The sequence below is a fragment of the Callionymus lyra genome, chromosome 9 (genome assembly GCF_982586985.1).
Source record: "Callionymus lyra chromosome 9, fCalLyr1.hap1.1, whole genome shotgun sequence".
Classification (NCBI taxonomy): domain Eukaryota; kingdom Metazoa; phylum Chordata; class Actinopteri; order Syngnathiformes; family Callionymidae; genus Callionymus; species Callionymus lyra.
The window spans coordinates 25,230,830-25,250,701 of record NC_141826.1 but is presented as its reverse complement, the minus strand read 5'-3'; the positions used below and the strand labels follow the sequence as shown (position 1 = coordinate 25,250,701).

At 38.9% G+C, this 19,872-nt stretch overlaps 1 protein-coding gene across 1 annotated transcript in view; it reads right to left on the bottom strand.

The window, feature by feature from the left end:
• Positions 1-18,486: 18,486 nt before the first annotated feature.
• The window catches only part of apbb2a (amyloid beta precursor protein binding family B member 2a), a 62,825-nt gene continuing 61,439 nt past the window's right edge, over positions 18,487-19,872 (bottom strand). Inside the window, exon 14 of the mRNA XM_087799347.1 lies at positions 18,487-19,551. Coding sequence (XP_087655473.1) covers positions 19,375-19,551 — 177 coding nt within the window. The 3' untranslated portion in view covers positions 18,487-19,374. The remainder of the gene's footprint in view (positions 19,552-19,872) is intronic.

Here is a 19,872-nt window from a genome sequence, read left to right as displayed (position 1 = left end):
GTGGAGTTGAAAATATCAAAACAATAATTCAAAATAAATTGAAAATATGGAACATTAAATACAATATTATATACATATATTATATTACTATTTAAAACATTATTTATTTGTTCTATTTATATATATATTGCACTATTTTTTACTTATTTATATTTATACTTATATATACATTTATTATATGCAATATTTAAAACATTTGTTTATTCTGTTTATATTATATTGCTCTATATAACTTATTAATATTAATATTTAAACAATCACCCTAATGACACAATGACAAAACACGGACACGAAACACACTCAGACTAAAGACACACGCACAAAAATGCCAAAACACACACACACACAACAAGGTCAAAACACACACGCACAAATGCCAAAACACGGACACGAAACACACTCAGACTAAAGACACACGCACAAAAATGCCAAAACACACACGCACAAATGCCAAAACACGGACACAAAACACACTCACACTTAAGACACACACACAAAAATGACAAACGCAGACACACTGGCACAACAAGGCCAAAACACAGACACAAAACACACACATAAAACAAATGCACACAAACGTCAAAACACACGCACAAAAACACCAAAACACACACTAAAAAAACACACTCTTAAGTGTGAAGTGGAAGAAACAGCAGTCGTTTGGTTCGAATCCCAAACGTTTGTGAAGATTCCTGTTCGTCCAGCAGAGTTTGATTCAGTGACGAGTAAATCCTTCAGCCTGGAAAGATTTAATCAGCAGACACTGCTTGAATGGAAAGGTCACATGATGTGTGTGTGTGTGTGTGCTTGTGTGTGTGTGTGTGTGTGTGTCTGTGTGTGTGTGTGTGTGTGTGCGTGAGCCTAATGGTTTTACAGCCAACCTTTCTGTGTAAGTCATTTATCCAGAGACTTGTTTTCCACGACGACCTCCTCCTGAATCATCCCGTCCTCCATCGATCCGTTTATTTCTCCATCATCGCTCGTGTGAGACTCAACAGGTGAACAGGTGTCGGGTCACATGACCAGCTCACCTGAAGCAGAGCAGCTGTGAGTCGGTTAATGACAGGACGATTGTATGATACCATCATGATTAAAAACAAATATTGATCAGTTGAATTTAACATATAAATGTTGAGACAAGACTCATAATCATAATAATAATAGACGAGCCAACAGGCTAACAAGCTAACAAGCTAACAGGCTAACAGGCTAACAAGCTAGCAGGCTAACAAGCTAACAAGTAGCTTCACCTGCATGAAGACTTGAATAAGGAATTTCGTGTTTACCTCCTTCTCTGTGAGTCGATACCATCGATCCTAGTCGTGGCAGGATCGCGATACTTTTGTACTTTTTTCGATCGGCACGTTCACAACGCAAAAACGCGCTTTAGTAAATAAAGTACTCGATGTACAACTACACAAACACCTTGATTATCTCAATGTTCCAGAAAACCTCTTTTCAAAACCTGAACAGCGGAAACCGTTTATTTAGTTTATTCTTTTAATCTTCTTCGTCTAAGGGTTGGGATTATTGAATAATTGGTTCTTTTTAGAGTTATATACATTAATGTTTGTTCATTTTAATGTAGCGACTGGAGCTCAGTTGTCTTTGTCTTCATCTTTCTCCAAAAAAACACTTAAAAACATCCAAATACCTTCATACTGCTCGACTGTCACATCCACCTCATGTTGAAGCCTCTACATGAGAAGAATTGTTCTGGAAAAAACGTAATAACATCTTTATTTTAAGCTTGTTGTAGTAGAAGCTAAAAGGCTAAAATGCTACACAGACAGGAAGTACCCTAGCTGTGTTTCAAATCGCAAAATTGCGTACTTGAACTTTTTTTTAATATATAGGTGCGTCTCAATTCTAAGTATGCGAAATATAGTGACACGTCTTCGTTGCTGATACCAGCGTGAATATCTCGTCAATATTTAGTTTCTAATATTGCTTGAAACCAAATGTGTTGCCAGCAGGTGGCGATAGTGTTCCTACAGCTGTTTGAAATCATTGTTAAATAGTAGTAGAAGAAGAAGCTGTCGCGTCATTTCCTGTTAGTGTGTAGCAGCAGAGTTTGATTTGAGACATACTATCTGTGGAGGATTAGTTACTAGTTAGTACGTACACTATCCTGATGCATACTAACTTCTAGTATACTAAGATAAGTATGTGATTTGAGACATACTATCTGTGGAGAATTAGTTACTAGTTAGTACGTACACTATCCATATGCATACTAACCTCCAGTGCACTAAGAGAAGTATGTGATTCGAGACACAGCACCTGTTTGCTTACTCGAAGTATTCGAGTACTTCCTGTTTGTGTAGCATGTTAGCCTTTTAGCATCTGCTACGAACAAGTTTAAAATAAAGACTTTTTTCCCGAACAATTCTTCTCATGTAGAGGCTTCAAAACAAGATGGACGTTACAGACGAGCAGTACGGATGTTTTTAAGTGTCTTTTGGACGAAGCTGAATAAGCTCCAGTAGCTACATTAAAATGAACAAACATTTTTGTCTAGAACTCTAAAAAGGAACAGATTATCTGAAAATAATCCAACATTAGTCGACGTGAGCGTAGAGAAGGACTGATGTTTGTGTGAACTATCACTTTAATTTAACGTCTTTATCCAACATATAAATCTTTACACGTTTTACTTTCATTCATCATCATCATCGTCTTAATACTTATGCTCTTGTGTACAAGTACACTGCTGTAGGTATCTTAGGATCTGGAGCCGGAGTAAACTGGACCATCTTTGAACGAGAGTATGGATTATGTCAGTGACTCATGTGCGTGTCATCGATCCGAGGAAGAGATTTCTCATTAAATGATCAACACTTTGATAATTACGAGCATTTAATCTTGTCATTTGGTGACATTAAATCATCCGATTGTTCAGGCGTGTCGTCTGCGCATGAGTGTCATGTTTAGTAGGCGAGAGCAGCGTTTCTGTGCGAGTCGTGTTCCTCAATCACTGCAGCATCGACCTCCTTCCTCCGGCGTGTTTCACCGACGTCCAGTCGTTCTAATGGGGCTGTTTATTAACGCTGCGTATTGAACGCTTCACACTCTTGTTCTGGCGTCTGCAGCTCCGAGCAGATGTTTGCAGGAGTGTCAGGAGTGTCGGGAGTGTCGGGAGTAACAGGAGTGTCAGGAGTGTCAGGAGTGTAAGGAGTGTCAAGAGTGTCAAGAGTGTCATGAGTGTCATGAGTGTCAGGAGTGTCGGGAGTGTCGGGAGTAACAGGAGTGTCGGGAGTGTCGGGAGTGTCGGGAGTAACAGGAGTGTCAGGAGTAACAGGAGTGTAAGGAGTGTCAAGAGTGTCAAGAGTGTCATGAGTGTCATGAGTGTCAGGAGTGTCGGGAGTGTCGGGAGTAACAGGAGTGTCAGGAGTGTCATGAGAGTCAGGAGTGTCAGGAGTGTCAAGAGTGTCAGGAGAGTCAGGAGTGTCAAGAGTTTCAGGAGTGTCGGGAGTGTCGAGAGTAACAGGAGTGTCAAGAGTGTCAAGAGTGTCATGAGTGTCAGGAGTGTCAGGAGTGTCAGGAGTGTCAAGAGTGTCAAGAGTGTCATGAGTGTCGGGAGTGTCAGGAGTGTCAGGAGTGTCAAGAGTGTCAAGAGTGTCGAGAGTGTCATGAGTGTCAGGAGTGTCAGGAGTGTCAGGAGTGTCAGGAGTGTCAGGAGTGTCAAGAGTGTCAAGAGTGTCGGGAGTGTCGGGAGTGTCGGGAGTAACAGGAGTGTCAGGAGTGTCAGGAGTGTCAAGAGTGTCAAGAGTGTCGGGAGTGTCGGGAGTAACAGGAGTGTCAGGAGTGTCAGGAGTGTCAAGAGTGTCAAGAGTGTCAGGAGTGTCAGGAGAGTCAGGAGTGTCAAGAGTGTCAAGAGTGTCAAAAGTTTCAGGAGTGTCGGGAGTGACAGGAGTGTCAAGAGTCTCAAAAGTGTCAAGAGTGTCAAGAGTGTCATGAGTGTCATGAGTGTCAGGAGTGTCAGGAGTGTCAGGAGTGTCAAGAGTGTCAAGAGTGTCAAGAGTGTCATGAGTGTCAGGAGTGTCAGGAGTGTCAGGAGTGTCAAGAGTGTCAAGAGTGTCAAGAGTGTCAAGAGTGTCAAGAGTGTCAAGAGTAGTGTCAAGAGTAGTGTCAAGAGTGTCAAGAGTGTCAAGAGTGTCAGGAGTGTCAGGAGTGTCAGGAGTGTCAAGAGTGTCAGGAGAGTCAGGAGTGTCAAGAGTGTCAAGAGTGTCAAAAGTGTCAAGAGTGTCAAGAGTGTCAAGAGTGTCAGGAGTGTCAGGAGTGTCAGGAGTGTCAAGAGTGTCAAGAGTGTCATGAGTGACAGGAGTGACAGGAGTGTCAGGAGTGTCAAGAGTGTCAAGAGTGTCAAGAGTGTCAAAAGTGTCAAGAGTGTCAAGAGTGTCAAGAGTGTCATGAGTGTCAGGAGTGTCAGGAGTGTCAGGAGTGTCAAGAGTGTCAGGAGAGTCAGGAGTGTCAAGAGTGTCAAGAGTGTCAAAAGTGTCAAGAGTGTCAAGAGTGTCAAGAGTGTCAAGAGTGTCAGGAGTTTCAGGAGTGTCAGGAGTGTCAAGAGTGTCAAGAGTGTCATGAGTGACAGGAGTGACAGGAGTGTCAGGAGTGTCAAGAGTGTCAAGAGTGTCAAGAGTGTCAAAAGTGTCAAGAGTGTCAAGAGTGTCAAGAGTGTCATGAGTGTCAGGAGTGTCAGGAGTGTCAAGAGTGTCAAGAGTGTCAAGAGTGTCAAGAGTGTCAAGAGTGTCAAGAGTGTCAAGAGTGTCAAGAGTAGTGTCAAGAGTGTCAAGAGTGTCAAGAGTGTCAGGAGTGTCAGGAGTGTCAGGAGTGTCAAGAGTGTCAGGAGTGTCAGGAGTGTCAGGAGTGTCAAGAGTGTCAAGAGTGTCAAGAGTGTCAAGAGTGTCAGGAGTGTCAGGAGTGTCAAGAGTGTCAAGAGTGTCAGGAGTGTCAGGAGTGTCAAGAGTGTCAGGAGTGTCAAGAGTGTCAAGAGTGTCAAGAGCGTCAAGAGTGCCAAGAGTGTCAAGAGTGTCAGGAGTGTCAACATGTGACATAAACATGGTATAATCATGTTTGAAAACTGACATAAACATGTGACATAAACACGGTATAAACATGTTTGAAAACTGACATAAACATGTGACATAAACACGGTATAAACATGTTTGAAAACTGACATAAACATGTGACATAAACACGGTATAAACATGTTTGAAAACTGACATAAATATGTGACATAAACACGGTATAAACATGTTTGAAAACTGACATAAACATGTGACAGAAACACGGTATAAACATGTTTGAAAACTGACATAAACATGTGACATAAACATGGTATAATCATGTTTGAAAACTGACATAAACATGTGACATAAACACGGTATAAACATGTTTGAAAACTGACATAAACATGTGTCATAAACATGTGACATAAACACGGTATAAACATGTTTGAAAACTGACATAAACATGTGACATAAACACGGTATAAACATGTTTGTCGTTCAAACTGAATCCAAGAACAAGATTCACTTCCTTTAGGGAACAAATGTCGTGTGTGTGATGTTACATCAGTCGAAGTCAATAAAGTTTATAGCTTCACAAAGATGGAACTACAGGCGCGACTGAAATAATGAGTCTTCATGCAGCTTTGACTTTAACTTACGGAAGAAAAGTCGTATCATTGAACTGTTTCTGTTGTTATGATTATCTTTCATTCCTTGGATCGTCAACAATAGACTCCACTGGAACAAATGTTTCTTTACATTTGTTACGATCACAGTCATTTATTCATGTTCCTGGGCGTGAGCCGGAACATGAATAAAACCTGTGGCCAGTAACACTGAGAGAAACTCAAATCTCAGTAATTAGTGTAAAAAGTTTCAAGCCGACACAAGAACGTGGGAAGAAAATGTTTGAATAAATATCGTTTTCTTTAAACGAAAAGCGAAGAACTCCAGGTTCTCCCGAGGGTTCAAGAACATGTGCGAGGGTTCAAAACACTCAAAAGAATGTCGTTGACATAACCTGACATCCCTGAACGAAAGAGAAAAACTTGTCTCTCCGTCTCTCATCCTTTCATCACAATCTTCTTTGAGTCTCACAGAATCAACAATAGAATCGATCGTCACTAATCTTCACGGTTTCTTGCTTCGTTTTCAAAGAACCAGTGATTCTCGTCCATCATGGGTTCACGTTCTTCAGCTCAGAATACATGGAACATGTTGTACTTCCTGTATTTACAAGTAAAACTTACTTCAAACCTCCAGTTGCATGAAAAGTTGTATCAAATTATTCCAGCTGCAGGTTTATGATCGTTGTAGTATTTCATGAAGTACTGATGAAATGATAATAGTGTCTCTTCATTGATGGTCATAATGTTGTTGTTCAAGGTCACGTGACTCCAGGATCAAGACCTGATCACTTGTATCTGTCAAAGGATTTGATCTACAGTCATTTCACTGGATGGTTGAGTGTATTTGTATTATAAAATACTACAAAGTCTTCCAGCGAAATATAAAGAAGCATCCTGGAGTAATACTACGAAGCTTTGCAGATAAATGCTATAGAGCCTTTCAAATAAATACTACAAAGCGCAATAACACTTTGAAGCCTCGCAGAAATACTCTGAAGCTTTGGTGAGTAATACTACTACAAAGCTTCAATGAGTATTACTACGAAGCCTTGGAGAGTATTACTACGAAGCCTCGTGGAGTGATACTACGAAGCCTCGTAGAGTGATACTACGAAGCCTTGGGGAGTATTACTACGAAGCCTCGTGGAGTGATACTACGAAGCCTCGTAGAGTGATACTACAACGCCTTGGGGAGTATTACTACGAAGCCTTGCGGAGTGATACTATGAAGCCTCGTAGAGTGATACTACGAAGCCTTGGGGAGTATTACTATGAAGCCTTGTGAAGTGATACTACGAAGCCTCGTAGAGTGATACTACGAAGCCTTGGGGAGTATTACTACGAAGCCTCGTGGAGTGATACTACGAAGCCTCCTAGAGTGATACTACGAAGCCTTGGGGAGTATTACTACGAAGCCTTGTGGAGTAATACTACGAAGCCTCCTAGAGTGATACTACGAAGCCTTGGGGAGTATTACTACGAAGCCTCGTGGAGTGATACTACGAATCCTCATAGAGTGATACTACGAAGCCTTGGGGAGTATTACTACGAAGCCTCGCGGAGTGATACTACGAAGCCTCGTAGAGTGATACTACGAAGCCTTGGGGAGTATTACTATGAAGCCTCGTGGAGTGATACTACGAAGCCTCGTAGAGTGATACTACGAAGCCTTGGGGAGTATTACTACGAAGCCTCGTGGAGTAATAGTACGAAGCCTCCTAGAGTGATACTACGAAGCCTTGGGGAGTATTACTACGAAGCCTTGCGGAGTGATACTACGAAGCCTCGTAGAGTGATACTACGACGCCTTGGGGAGTATTACTACGAAGCCTTGCGGAGTGATACTATGAAGCCTTGTAGAGTGATACTACGAAGCCTTGGGGAGTATTACTATGAAGCCTTGTGGAGTGATACTACGAAGCCTCGTAGAGTGATACTACGAAGCCTTGGGGAGTATTACTACAAAGCCTCGTGGAGTGATACTACGAAGCCTCCTAGAGTGATACTACGAAGCCTTGGGGAGTATTACTACGAAGCCTCGTGGAGTAATACTACGAAGCCTCCTAGAGTGATACTACGAAGCCTTGGGGAGTATTACTACGAAGCCTCGCGGAGTGATACTACGAATCCTCATAGAGTGATACTACGAAGCCTTGGGGAGTATTACTACGAAGCCTCGTGGAGCGATACTACGAAGCCTCGTAGAGTGATACTACGAAGCCTTGGGGAGTATTACTATGAAGCCTCGTGGAGTGATACTACGAAGCCTTGGGGAGTATTACTACGAAGCCTCGTGGAGTGATACTACGAAGCCTCCTAGAGTGATACTACGAAGCCTTGGGGAGTATTACTACGAAGCCTCGTGGAGTAATACTACGAAGCCTTGGGGAGTATTACTACGAAGCCACGTGGAGTAATACTACGAAGCCTTGGGGAGTATTACTACGAAGCCTCGTGGAGTGATACTACGAAGAAATCAGTAGCAAACACTGTCAGACTTCAGGTACGAAGACGAAGAACAAACGAGAGTCGACACAAACATGGACCTCAGACGACTGGACTCGTCTCTGCTGCTCTCGCTGATCCATCTGTTTGTCTTCGTGTCTCCAGCTTCAGTCCAGAGCTTCAGTCCAACAACTGACAGGACCTCGGGAGGTAAAGTCTCCGAACACCAGAGAAGAAAAGATATATTTGGAGACAGTTTCTTGCTTTTTCAGGCTTTCATTTTGCTGGAGTGTTTTTTAAGAGTGTGTTGAAGTTTCCCGTGTGTTGTGAGTCTCTGTAGTGAACCTGCTGCTGACAAACCCTCAGGCTCGCATGAATAAAATATCACAGATATTTTTGGACTGATATCCGATGGACTTACCTAAGTAACAGCATCTCCACTGTACTGCAAATACACCCGCAGAATACTGCAGAGTCAGGATTCAAACATGTGGATTCACTTGAACCATCGTTTTCTGAGTGTTTGTCCTGCAGCTTCCATTAGAAACAATAAGTTGTGTTTAAATATTTGCTTCTTATTAAAAATTTGATGTTAAATCATGTCTGAGCTCATGATTTGAAGAACATATTTGTTTAATACTTACAAGGACTCATGAAACACTGTACATCCACACAAGAGCTGTGGAGTAATACTACAAAGTATGTCAGAGTAATACTTCGAAGCCTCGTAGAGTAATACTACGAAACCTCACAGAGTAATACTACAAAGTCTGTCAGAGTAGTAATACGAAACCTTGCGGAGTAATAATACGAAGCCTTGCAACATAATAATATGGAGCTTTGCATAGTAATACTATGAAGCCTCAAGTAGTAATACTACGAAATCTTGTGGAGTAATACTACTAAGTCTCTCAGAGTAATACTGCGAAGCCTTCGGGAGTAATACTATGAAGCTTCCGGGAGTAATACTATGAAGCTTCGTGGAGTAATACTAAGAAACTTTGTGGAGTAATAATACGAAGCCTCGCATCATAATACTATGGAGCCTTGCATAGTAATACTATGAAGGCTTGTGGAGAAATACTAAGAAGCCTCGTGGAATAATAATATAAAGCTTTGAGGAGTAATACAACAAAGCCTCGCAAAGTAATACTGAGAAGCCTTGCAGAGTAATACTACGAAAGCCTAACTGAGAAATAATACAAAGCCTTGCAACATAATACTATGGAAACCTTGCAGAGAAATACTATGAAGGCTTGCGCAGAAATACTAAGAAGCCTCGCGGAATAATAATACAAAGCCTCATGGCAAATACTACGACAACTGGTGGAGTAATACTACGAAGTCTCTCAGAGTAATACTACGAATCCTCCGGGAGTAATACTATGAAGCTTCATGGAGTATTACTACAAAGCCTCGTGGAGTAATACTACAATTTTTGCGGAGTAATAAAACAAACCCTCGCAACATAAAACTATGGAGCCTTGCTTAGTAATACTATAAAGCATCACATAGTAATACTACAAAGCCTCGCAGAGAAATACTACGAAGCCTTGCGGCAATTACCACAAAGTCTGTATTATTTATTACATTTTCTTTTAAATGAAATAATGATAATTAAAATATATATAATATTTACTACTAACTATACATTGAATCTAATATTGACTATATATTGATATAGTATAAACTAAACCATATAGTGATATATTGAACTATGAAGTTTATTTAGATCTTGATGAACTTTTTTGTGAAAAATAAAATGTAAATTTTCAATATTTATCTCCTCGTTTGATTTAAAGCAACGTAAACCAAACATATTTCTCCACTCATGGATCATTTCAAACTTCTTATTTGAAGCCGCAGCAGCTTCAAGCATCGTTGAGGTCATGAGAACATGTTGCAGGATTCAATCCTCACGGTTCACCAGGGACCTGTGGAGCTGCAGAGTCCGGGTCATTAAGAGAGTCCACCTCCCTGGACCTGAACAGATCTCAGCACCTGTGAAATGGATGGTCGTGACATTTGAAGAAGACATTCATCGTCTCCAGAGAGTCGCTGACGCACGATCCAGCAGAGGATGAAGACGACGACCACGATCCAGGACTCCACTGAAGACCGGCTCTGACGCTGATGGACTCCACTTGGACTCTGGTATCATTTCCTTCAGAGATCTGGGTCAACGTGAAACATGTGCCTGTGAAATATTCTGCTCTTGCTTTTAACATCCAAATTTAGTTCAACCTGATCTTGGCAACTCGTCTGTGCGACCAGAACGACTGCGTTTTTCCTGAGATGACTTATGTAAACAATATTTGTGTCCTTTGATCATGCATGTGTGTTATTTGATTATTTATGTGCATCATGTGAACAATATCTATGTCATGTGATAATTTATGTGTATCATGCGATACATGTTATGTGTGTCATGTGATATATTTTTATGCGTGTTATGTAATATATTATATGCGTGTCATGCGATACATGCTATGTGTGTCATGTGATATATTTTATGCGTGTCATGCGATACATGTTATGTGTGTCATGTGATATATTATATGCGTGTCATGCAATACATGTTATGTGTGTCATGTGATATATTTGATGTGTGTCATGTGATATATTTTATGCGTGTCATGCGATACATGTTATGTGTGTCATGTGATACATTTGATGTGTGTCATGTGATATATTTTATGTGTGTCATGCAATACGTGTTATGTGTGTCATGTGATATATTATATGCGTGTCATGCGATACATGTTATGTGTGTCATGTGATACATTTGATGTGTGTAATGTGATACATTTGATGTGTGTCATGCGATACGTGTTATGTGTGTCATGTGATATATTATATGCGTGTCATGCGATACATGTTATGTGTGTCATGTGATATATTTTATGCGTGTCATGCGATACATGTTATGTGTGTCATGTGATATATTTTTATGCGTGTTATGTAATATATTTTATGCGTGTCATGTAATAATTTACATGCGTGTCATGCGATACAAGTTATGTGTGTCATGTGATATATTTTATGCGTGTCATGCGATACATATTATGTGTGTCGTGTGATACATTTGATGTGTGTCATGTGATATATTTTATGCGTGTCATGCGATACATGTTATGTGTGTCATGTGATATATTTGTATGCGTGTTATGTAATATATTTTATGCGTGTCATGTAATAATTGACATGCGTGTCATTCGATACATGTTATGTGTGTCATGTGATATATTTTATGCGTGTCATGTAATAATTGACATGCGTGTCATTCGATACATGTTATGTGTGTCATGTGATATAGTTTATGCGTGTCATGTAATAATTGACATGCGTGTCATTCGATACATGTTATGTGTGTCATGTGATATATTTTATGCGTGTCATGTAATAATTGACATGCGTGTCATTCGATACATGTTATGTGTGTCATGTGATATATTTTATGCGTGTCATGTAATAATTGACATGCGTGTCATTCGATACATGTTATGTGTGTCATGTGATATATTTTATGCGTGTCATGTAATAATTGACATGCGTGTCATTCGATACATGTTATGTGTGTCATGTGATATATTTTATGCGTGTCATGCGATACATGTTATGTGTGTCATGTGATACATTTGATGTGTGTAATGTGATAATTGACATGTCTATCATGCAATACATGTTATGAGTGTCATGTAATATATGTTATGTGTGTCATGTGATCATTTACATGTGTGTCATGCGATAAATGTTATGTGTGTCATGTGATATATTTTATGGGTGTCATGTAATAATCTACTGTGTCATGCGAACACTTTGGACGTCATTTGAATAAAATGTGATATTTAATGATTTATAGGAACATTCTGTTTGTGGTTTGATGGTCATTTGTGTCATGTGATCATGTTTGTGTGTCATGTGATCATGTTTGTGTGTCATGTGATCATGTTTGTGTGTCATCACATCAATATGTTTATCAAATGGTGTGAGACGGGATTTGAACCAGTGACCATCAGGTGCCTTCAGTCAACATGAGCGATGAAAATATCAAACGTTGTTGAAGATTGTGCTGAGTCTGCATTAAACACTAACACCTCCTGCTCTTCATCACGTTGATGTTTATCCTCATCATCATCATCTGATACCAGAGCCTCGTGATAAAGGCCTCCAGACCCCAGACCTCCAGACCCCAGCCCTCTCCATGTCTCCCTGGACATCCATCACGTTCACACGTCCACAGATGGGGATGAAAAGATAATGAAAACCATCCAAACTAGTTTCTCTCTCCTCGTCTTCAATAAACCGAGCTCATTAAAAGTTATCGTCGCAGCCTGAGACGTAAAAAAGAACAATTATTATATAAGAGTTAAATCCATGTTCCTGGTGTCACTGCAGGGACCAGAAACACCAGCAGACGTTCGTGAACAAACTGATCGTCACCTTCAGAAGCTTCTTCACATGTTGATGAAAACAAAACCAAACTGAATTCATTTTCTATTGTTTGTGTTCCATTCATCCTTGTTTTACACTCAAGGTCATTTATATGAGGATTTTGGTTTGATCCATCCATCCATCCATCCATCCATCCATCCATCCATCCATCCATCCATCCATCCATCCATCCATCCATCCATCCATCCATCCATCCATCCATCCATCCATCCATCCATCCATCCATCCATCCATCCATCCATCCATCCATCCATCCATCATCCATCCATCCATCCATCCATCCATCCATCCATCCATCCATCCATCCATCCATCCATCCATCCATCCATCCATCCATCCATCCATCCATCCATCCATCCATCCATCCATCCATCCATCCATCCATCCATCCATCCATCCATCCATCATCCATCCATCCATCCATCCATCCATCCATCCATCCATCCATCCATCCATCCATCCATCCATCCATCCATCCATCCATCCATCCATCCATCCATCCATCCAACTTTTCTTCATGTTGCAGTGATCCACCAGAAAAAGAGGGGATCAATAAAATAGTAGAATGAAGTGATAAAAGGAATAGAGAAAAAGAAGAGGCAGAAAAAAAGAAAAGAAAATTAGCGGAAGAGAGAGACGAATCTAAATACATATATTAGAAAATAATTAGTTAAATAATTCAAATTTAAAAAAATGAAAAAATAAAACTTATATTAAATGAAAATAATAAGAGAACAATAAAACAAAAGAGTAAATAAAAATATGAATCTTTCATAAAATAATACAACTAATAAAAAACTATAAACAAATGAATGAAAATGATTTAAGTTAAAGCAATAGACAATTAAGAATCTTTTTATTAGTATTATTTATTGAACGTATTAGTTTGATATAATCTACATATATATACATATGTGCACATATATAGCACATTAACAAAAGTTTGTACTTTGACTTTTTGATTTTTGTTTAACTTTACTTTACTGTCATTTGTTCCCCAGATATTCCAGGTTTCATGAAAGTACATTTTCCAACATTTCTGAAACATCTTCAGTGGCTGTTATAGCAGAAACTTTTTGATGTTTCGACCTCAGGTAGATTGAACTACAGACGTGACCTTCAGGCGACGGTAAAGAGTCAGTGATGAGGTTCAATAATGTGAAGATGCTGGAGGTGAAGATGATGTTCGATGATGATTAAGACAATTACGTGATTAAAACTAATTCAACTAATGATGTCGACCATAATGTCGCTTCAAACCTGTTCTTAAAAGAACCTCTGAGGGTTTTTTTTATCTCCATCTGAAACTTGAAGCTTCACTTTTATGATGTTATGATGTTTTAATATTAGTTTCTAATGTCGTCAAGAAGAAAATCTCATCAGAAGATGAAAGAAAACTTTCCTCCTCAATAATCTGAAACTAAAACTTGTTAAACATTGATTTGTTGATTTCATCTTCAAGATCAATCCAACAATATCTTATTCTTACTTTCTTTAGACAGAAACAAGTCTTTGTAAATATTAAAACCTTGACGAATCAGTCAAGAAAACAATCCATTTGTTTGGTTAAAAGTATATTTTTCTACATGTTTGTGTCTCTGATCCATTACATCTTTAAAATGAAAAGAATGGAAAACAAGAAGTGATTTAATTGCATTCACAAGTATTAACTGTTATTAACATCAACACCTGAGAGTCTCCGAACACTTAAGAAAGCTCCAAATACCAGAATGAAACAGCAAAAATAGAAGATCTTTGATTTAATGCACCAGAGTCATCAACGTCAACCCAGAAGTAAATTAATCCTTCACCGATAATAGTTCTTTTAGTTTGAAAAACACTGACATTGAAGCAAGAAAACTCTATAAACAAACATCTATAAAAAACATCTAACTATTGTGAGTTGTGATTGATATAATTTCTTTTAGTACCTTCTTTATATATTTATATTATATAATATGTAATTTTTACCTGAAATTATTATATTCTTTCATTTTTACACTAACACTAAACCATAACAAATATATTTTATGTTTTTTTTCTTTTTTACCTTTGCCAATATTTTTTTAAAATTTGGTATTTCCCATTTTTAAGAATTATTTAATGTGTTATTTTCTTAGTTAAAAACCCTAACCCTAACCCTAACCCTAACCATGACCATGACCATAACCATGACCATAACCATAACCATAACCATGACCATGACCATGACCATAACCATGACCATAATCATAACCATAACCATAACCATGACCATAACCATAACCATGACCATGACCATGACCATGACCATGACCATGACCATGACCATAACCATAACCATGACCATGACCATGACCATGACCATGACCATGACCATGACCATAACCATAACCATAACATGACCATGACCATAATCATAACCATAACCATAACCATAACCATGACCATGACCATGACCATGACCATGACCATGACCATGACCTTAACCATAACCATAACCATGACCATGACCATGACCATGACCATAACCATAACCATGACCATGACCATGACCATGACCATGACCATAACCATAACCATAACCATGACCATGACCATAACCATGACCATGACCATGACCATTACCATAACCATAACCATAACCACGACCACGACCACGACCATGACCATGACCATGACCATGACCATGACCATAATCATAACCATAACCATGACCATGACCATGACCATGACCATGACCATGACCATGACCATGACCATGACCATGACCATAACCATAACCATAACATGACCATGACCATAACCATAACCATAACCATAACCATAACCATAACCATAACCATAACCATAACCTTTACCATATCCATAACCATAACCATGACCATGACCATGACCCTAACCATAACCATAACCATAACCATAACCATAACCATAACCATAACCATAACCATAACCATGACCATGACCATAGTGTGATACCATAACCATAACCATGACCATAACCATAACCATAACCATAACCATGACCATGACCATAACCATAACCATAACCATAACCATAACCATAACCATAACCATAACCATAACCATAACCATGACCATGACCATAGTGTGATACCATAACCATAACCATAACCATAACCATAACCATAACCATAACCATGACCATGACCTTAACCATAACCATAACCATAAGCATAACCATAACCATAACCATAACCATAACCATAACCATAACCATAACCATAACCATAACCATAACCATAACCATGACCATAGTGTTAACCATAACCATAATGTTAACCATAACGTAGAAATAACTGGTGTTAGTTTGGGTCGTTGTTCTAATAATGAACTAAAAGCTCTTTAGATCCACAGAACCATCAGTCGAGGAGCAGCTGAATGTAGAAGGAAACAGGAAGTAACCGAAGACGCCAGGGTTTGTTATCGGAGATTAAGTCAGAGTGAAATTTACAAGAGCGAGGGAAGAAGAAAGTAAGCAAAGAGAGAGTGTGCGTTGAATTATTCAGCGCCCCCTGTCTGTGTGAGTTAGCATCAAACCAGTCCAGGGCGTCCACTGGAGCTGCAGCGTCGAGGACAACAGCGAAGAGAACGTCGTGCACGTGAAGCTCCGGCGTGTTCTGAGGCGACACCGATGGTTACATGTGGACGTGACGACCAGACAGAAGCTGTGAGTCTGAACCGAGGGTGAATAATTCAGAAGATGACGAGAGGAGGCAGCAGGTGACCCTGAAGACGAGAGCGAGGACACGCTCGTCTCTGCTGGCCTCGGTTCCTCTTCCTGCGATCATGGAAACAAACGTGCGATCAAGACACTGGTTACAACAGGTTTGAGGTTAAAGACGCCTCAGAAGAATAATAAAGGTTAAAATCACTATTCAAATAAACATAAAGTCATAAAGTTCATTTGGTTTAAACAGGTTTGATTGAATCTTAGTATCTTAACATTGAGAATAATTGAATTTATTATTTAATGTATTTATTTGTATATATCATGTATATTATTATCATTATCTTATTTCAAATAATTAAATCCTAAACCATAACAAATGTAATTGTTTTTATCTTTAATTTAATATCATTTAAAAAAATATATTTTTTTCTTTTTTCCAAATGTGTGAGTGTTTTAATTAATAGTGTAAACTTAAACCATCAAAAATGGTATTCTTTTCATTTTTGTTAATTGAACCTTTTTTTTAATATTTCTTTTATCAATTTAATAACTTCTTTAAATTTTTAACAATTTTCCATTTATTCGTAATATATTTTTTATGATTATATTTCATTGTTTCAATTGTTTTAATTAATAATTCAACCTTACACTAAACCATGACAAATGTATATATTTATTTTAATTTCATTAACGTTTTTAAAGATTTTTAAATGTTAATATCTTCTTGATTTTCTGTATTGTTATTTTTTATATATTCTTATAATATTTTCTAATGATTATATTTCATTGTTTTAATTGTTTCTATTAATAACTCAACCTTAGCTTAAAGAATGACAAATATATTTATTTTAATCTTTATTATTATTTTAATATTAATATCTTCTTAACGTTTTTTTTAATGTTTTATTTCCTTAAAGTTTTCTTTTATATTTTAAAATGTAAATATCTTTCTCATTTATTCGTCCTATATTTTATTGATTTAAGCTTTTTCAACAGTGTATTTTCATCTTAATCTTCTTTTTTAAATGTGTTAATAACATATTTTTATGATTGTATTACAATATTTAAAATGTTTTAATTAATAACTCAACCTATGGAATTCTTTTAATTTTTAATATTTTAACTTTAATATCTTCTGTACCTTTTGAAGAACGATCTCAGAGTTTCTTGAAAAGAAAATAATAAGAAAACTGAGGATTGAATAGTACAAGACGAATGAATGACGAAGGGAGCCGTGGTAATACTCAAGAGGGGGTGAGGATAAATTTAGACCCAGGTGAAGGACATTCAGGTGCGTCACATGGTCCTGTAGGACTTCAACCCTCAACCAGTTCAGACACTTCTTCAGGGCGTCACGCCTTGAAATGTCTTTTTAAAAAATTAACTTGTACCAAGAGTAAAATACATTAAAATCACATTTTATTTTTAACTAATTTTATTTTCATGATTATATTTGGATAAGATTTAAAAATTAACATGGAAATATTCCCAACGTTTGTTCATGTTTGTGTTGCAATAAAACTTTTGTAACAGTTGTTCCGTCCTCCTCAACTAAAGGAAGAATGAAATTCTACTAGATCCCGGCGATGACTGAGGACGAGAGGATACAGTGACTCCAGCAGCTTTTAAAGCTGATGTTTGGACTTATTTTGGTTTGAAAACAAATGAAAGCAGTTACGACTTCGTCAAGAGTCATGTGGTCTGTAAATACTACAACACCAGAGTCAAGTACTCGACAATGCTACAAATATCTCCTTGTTACTACAGTATCGATATATATCATACTGTAGACTCTGTATCATGGTATGTATGGTATCGCCAGATTCTTGTCAATACGCACTTAACACTACAACACATACTGTAATAACTCTTTTGTTATCTCAGGGTCAAGGTGACCCAAAGGCCCGAAAACAAATGTGTTTGCGGTATCCCTTGTATTGTCTCAGGATCAAGATAAACGACCTCCATAACTGCATATGTATTTATGGACGCCAGGGAGGTTGTTGACCTTGAGCCAGAGATGACACAAGGGATACCACAAACACATTTGTTCTTGGGCCATTGGGTCACCTTGACCCTGAGTTGACACAGCAATCTCAAAACTTTTTTACAATTTTTAACTGTTGCGCTGCTCAACAGAACTTGTAGGGAATATTAATCCCCGGTTGTTTTTAATGTTTTGTTGACCTGTGTGTGTGTCTGACACGTGTGCGCTACACAAAAGTGTGTGTTGTGCGACCGACTGCATGAGAAACATTAAACAACACACTCTCTTTTGATCATTTATTGTCACAACAAATAACATTGACATGATGTGAAGACGTGGGACGAGCAGAAAGATTGACGTCCTCGCTTTTTTTTTTTTCATTTGGAGAGTCGGTGAAGGTGGCGGCGCCTCCGACGCGTCGCACGAGTGTCGCCGTTTGAACGCGAGAATTGGGGGCAAAACCGGTAGAAAAACATCGTTGGAGATTCAATCTTGTTGTTTTCAAGACAGAAGTTTTTCTGGTTCCGCGTGAAGATGTTTTTACAACCAATGAAAGTTCGTCCTTCTTTTCATGAACATCTTACGAAAACACCAAATGAAAAACATCCGAAGACATTGAGGAGTGAGTCGTTTTTTTTTCGTCGGCTACTCGTCCGTTAGCTCGTGGAGTCGGTGTTCTCGCCTCGTGAGAACGGTGTGTGTGCGCTCGTTTATCTTCAACATTGAACCTTCACTGACGCAAACGTAGCCGTCGCGCTAACATGCAAAAATGACCTGAAAACCTTCGTTCTGTGCCATAAATTCTCTCGTTACGTACAATCAAACATTTATACAATCGTTTCAAAGAAATATCGGGAAGTTTCGTCTCCGACGTCAAACTGCTGATCGTTTGGTGACAAAAAACAAGACGACATTTTGGACGTTTTGGTGAAAATGTCCGGTTGTGTAGTTCGTCCGCGTGAAGGTGACGTCGCACGACGTGGTGACTCCCGTGGAAATATCTGGATCGAACCAGCAGATGGCGCCAACAGTTTTACATTCCTCTTCATGAAAAGGGGCGGTGGTGGTGTTCGTTAACATGTATGTACAATCGCGGGGCGTCGCCGTGGCGATGGAGCGAGTGGCGGGAAAAGGTGCTCTCGTGGTCGGACGGTGGGGGGGGGTCGGGGGTCATTGTTGGGGGAGTTCTGACCCCTGTTTCTTGGTCTTGAGAGTGTCTATGAGCGACTGGACGCCGCGCTTCACGCTGGTGCTAACTCTGCGCGTCACGGAGTCCGAGGACGGCGACGAGGACGAACTCGCTCGCTGGGACGGCGGTCGAGCCACGAGACACTTCTGGTACCTCAGCTGGTGGACAAGACATGGAGAAGAAAGTCTTTGAACGTTTAACTTTTGACATTTGTTTTTTTTTAAACAGTTATGACTCACTATAGAATATATAGCTATGCTAACCACTACCGCCATCTTCTTTTTGATAAACGGTGAGTCGTGGTTGCATTTATTTCCATAAAAAAGTGACACTATTCTAACAGTAGGGGGAGCTAGAAACAGAAATGTTCAATCTTCAATATTGCTGCCGTGGTATTAACTTTAAATTTGTTTTTTTGCAAAATATTCCCAAATTTGGTTGAATTCGTGTCGCTTAACTATCAAGCTTTTCTATAGAAA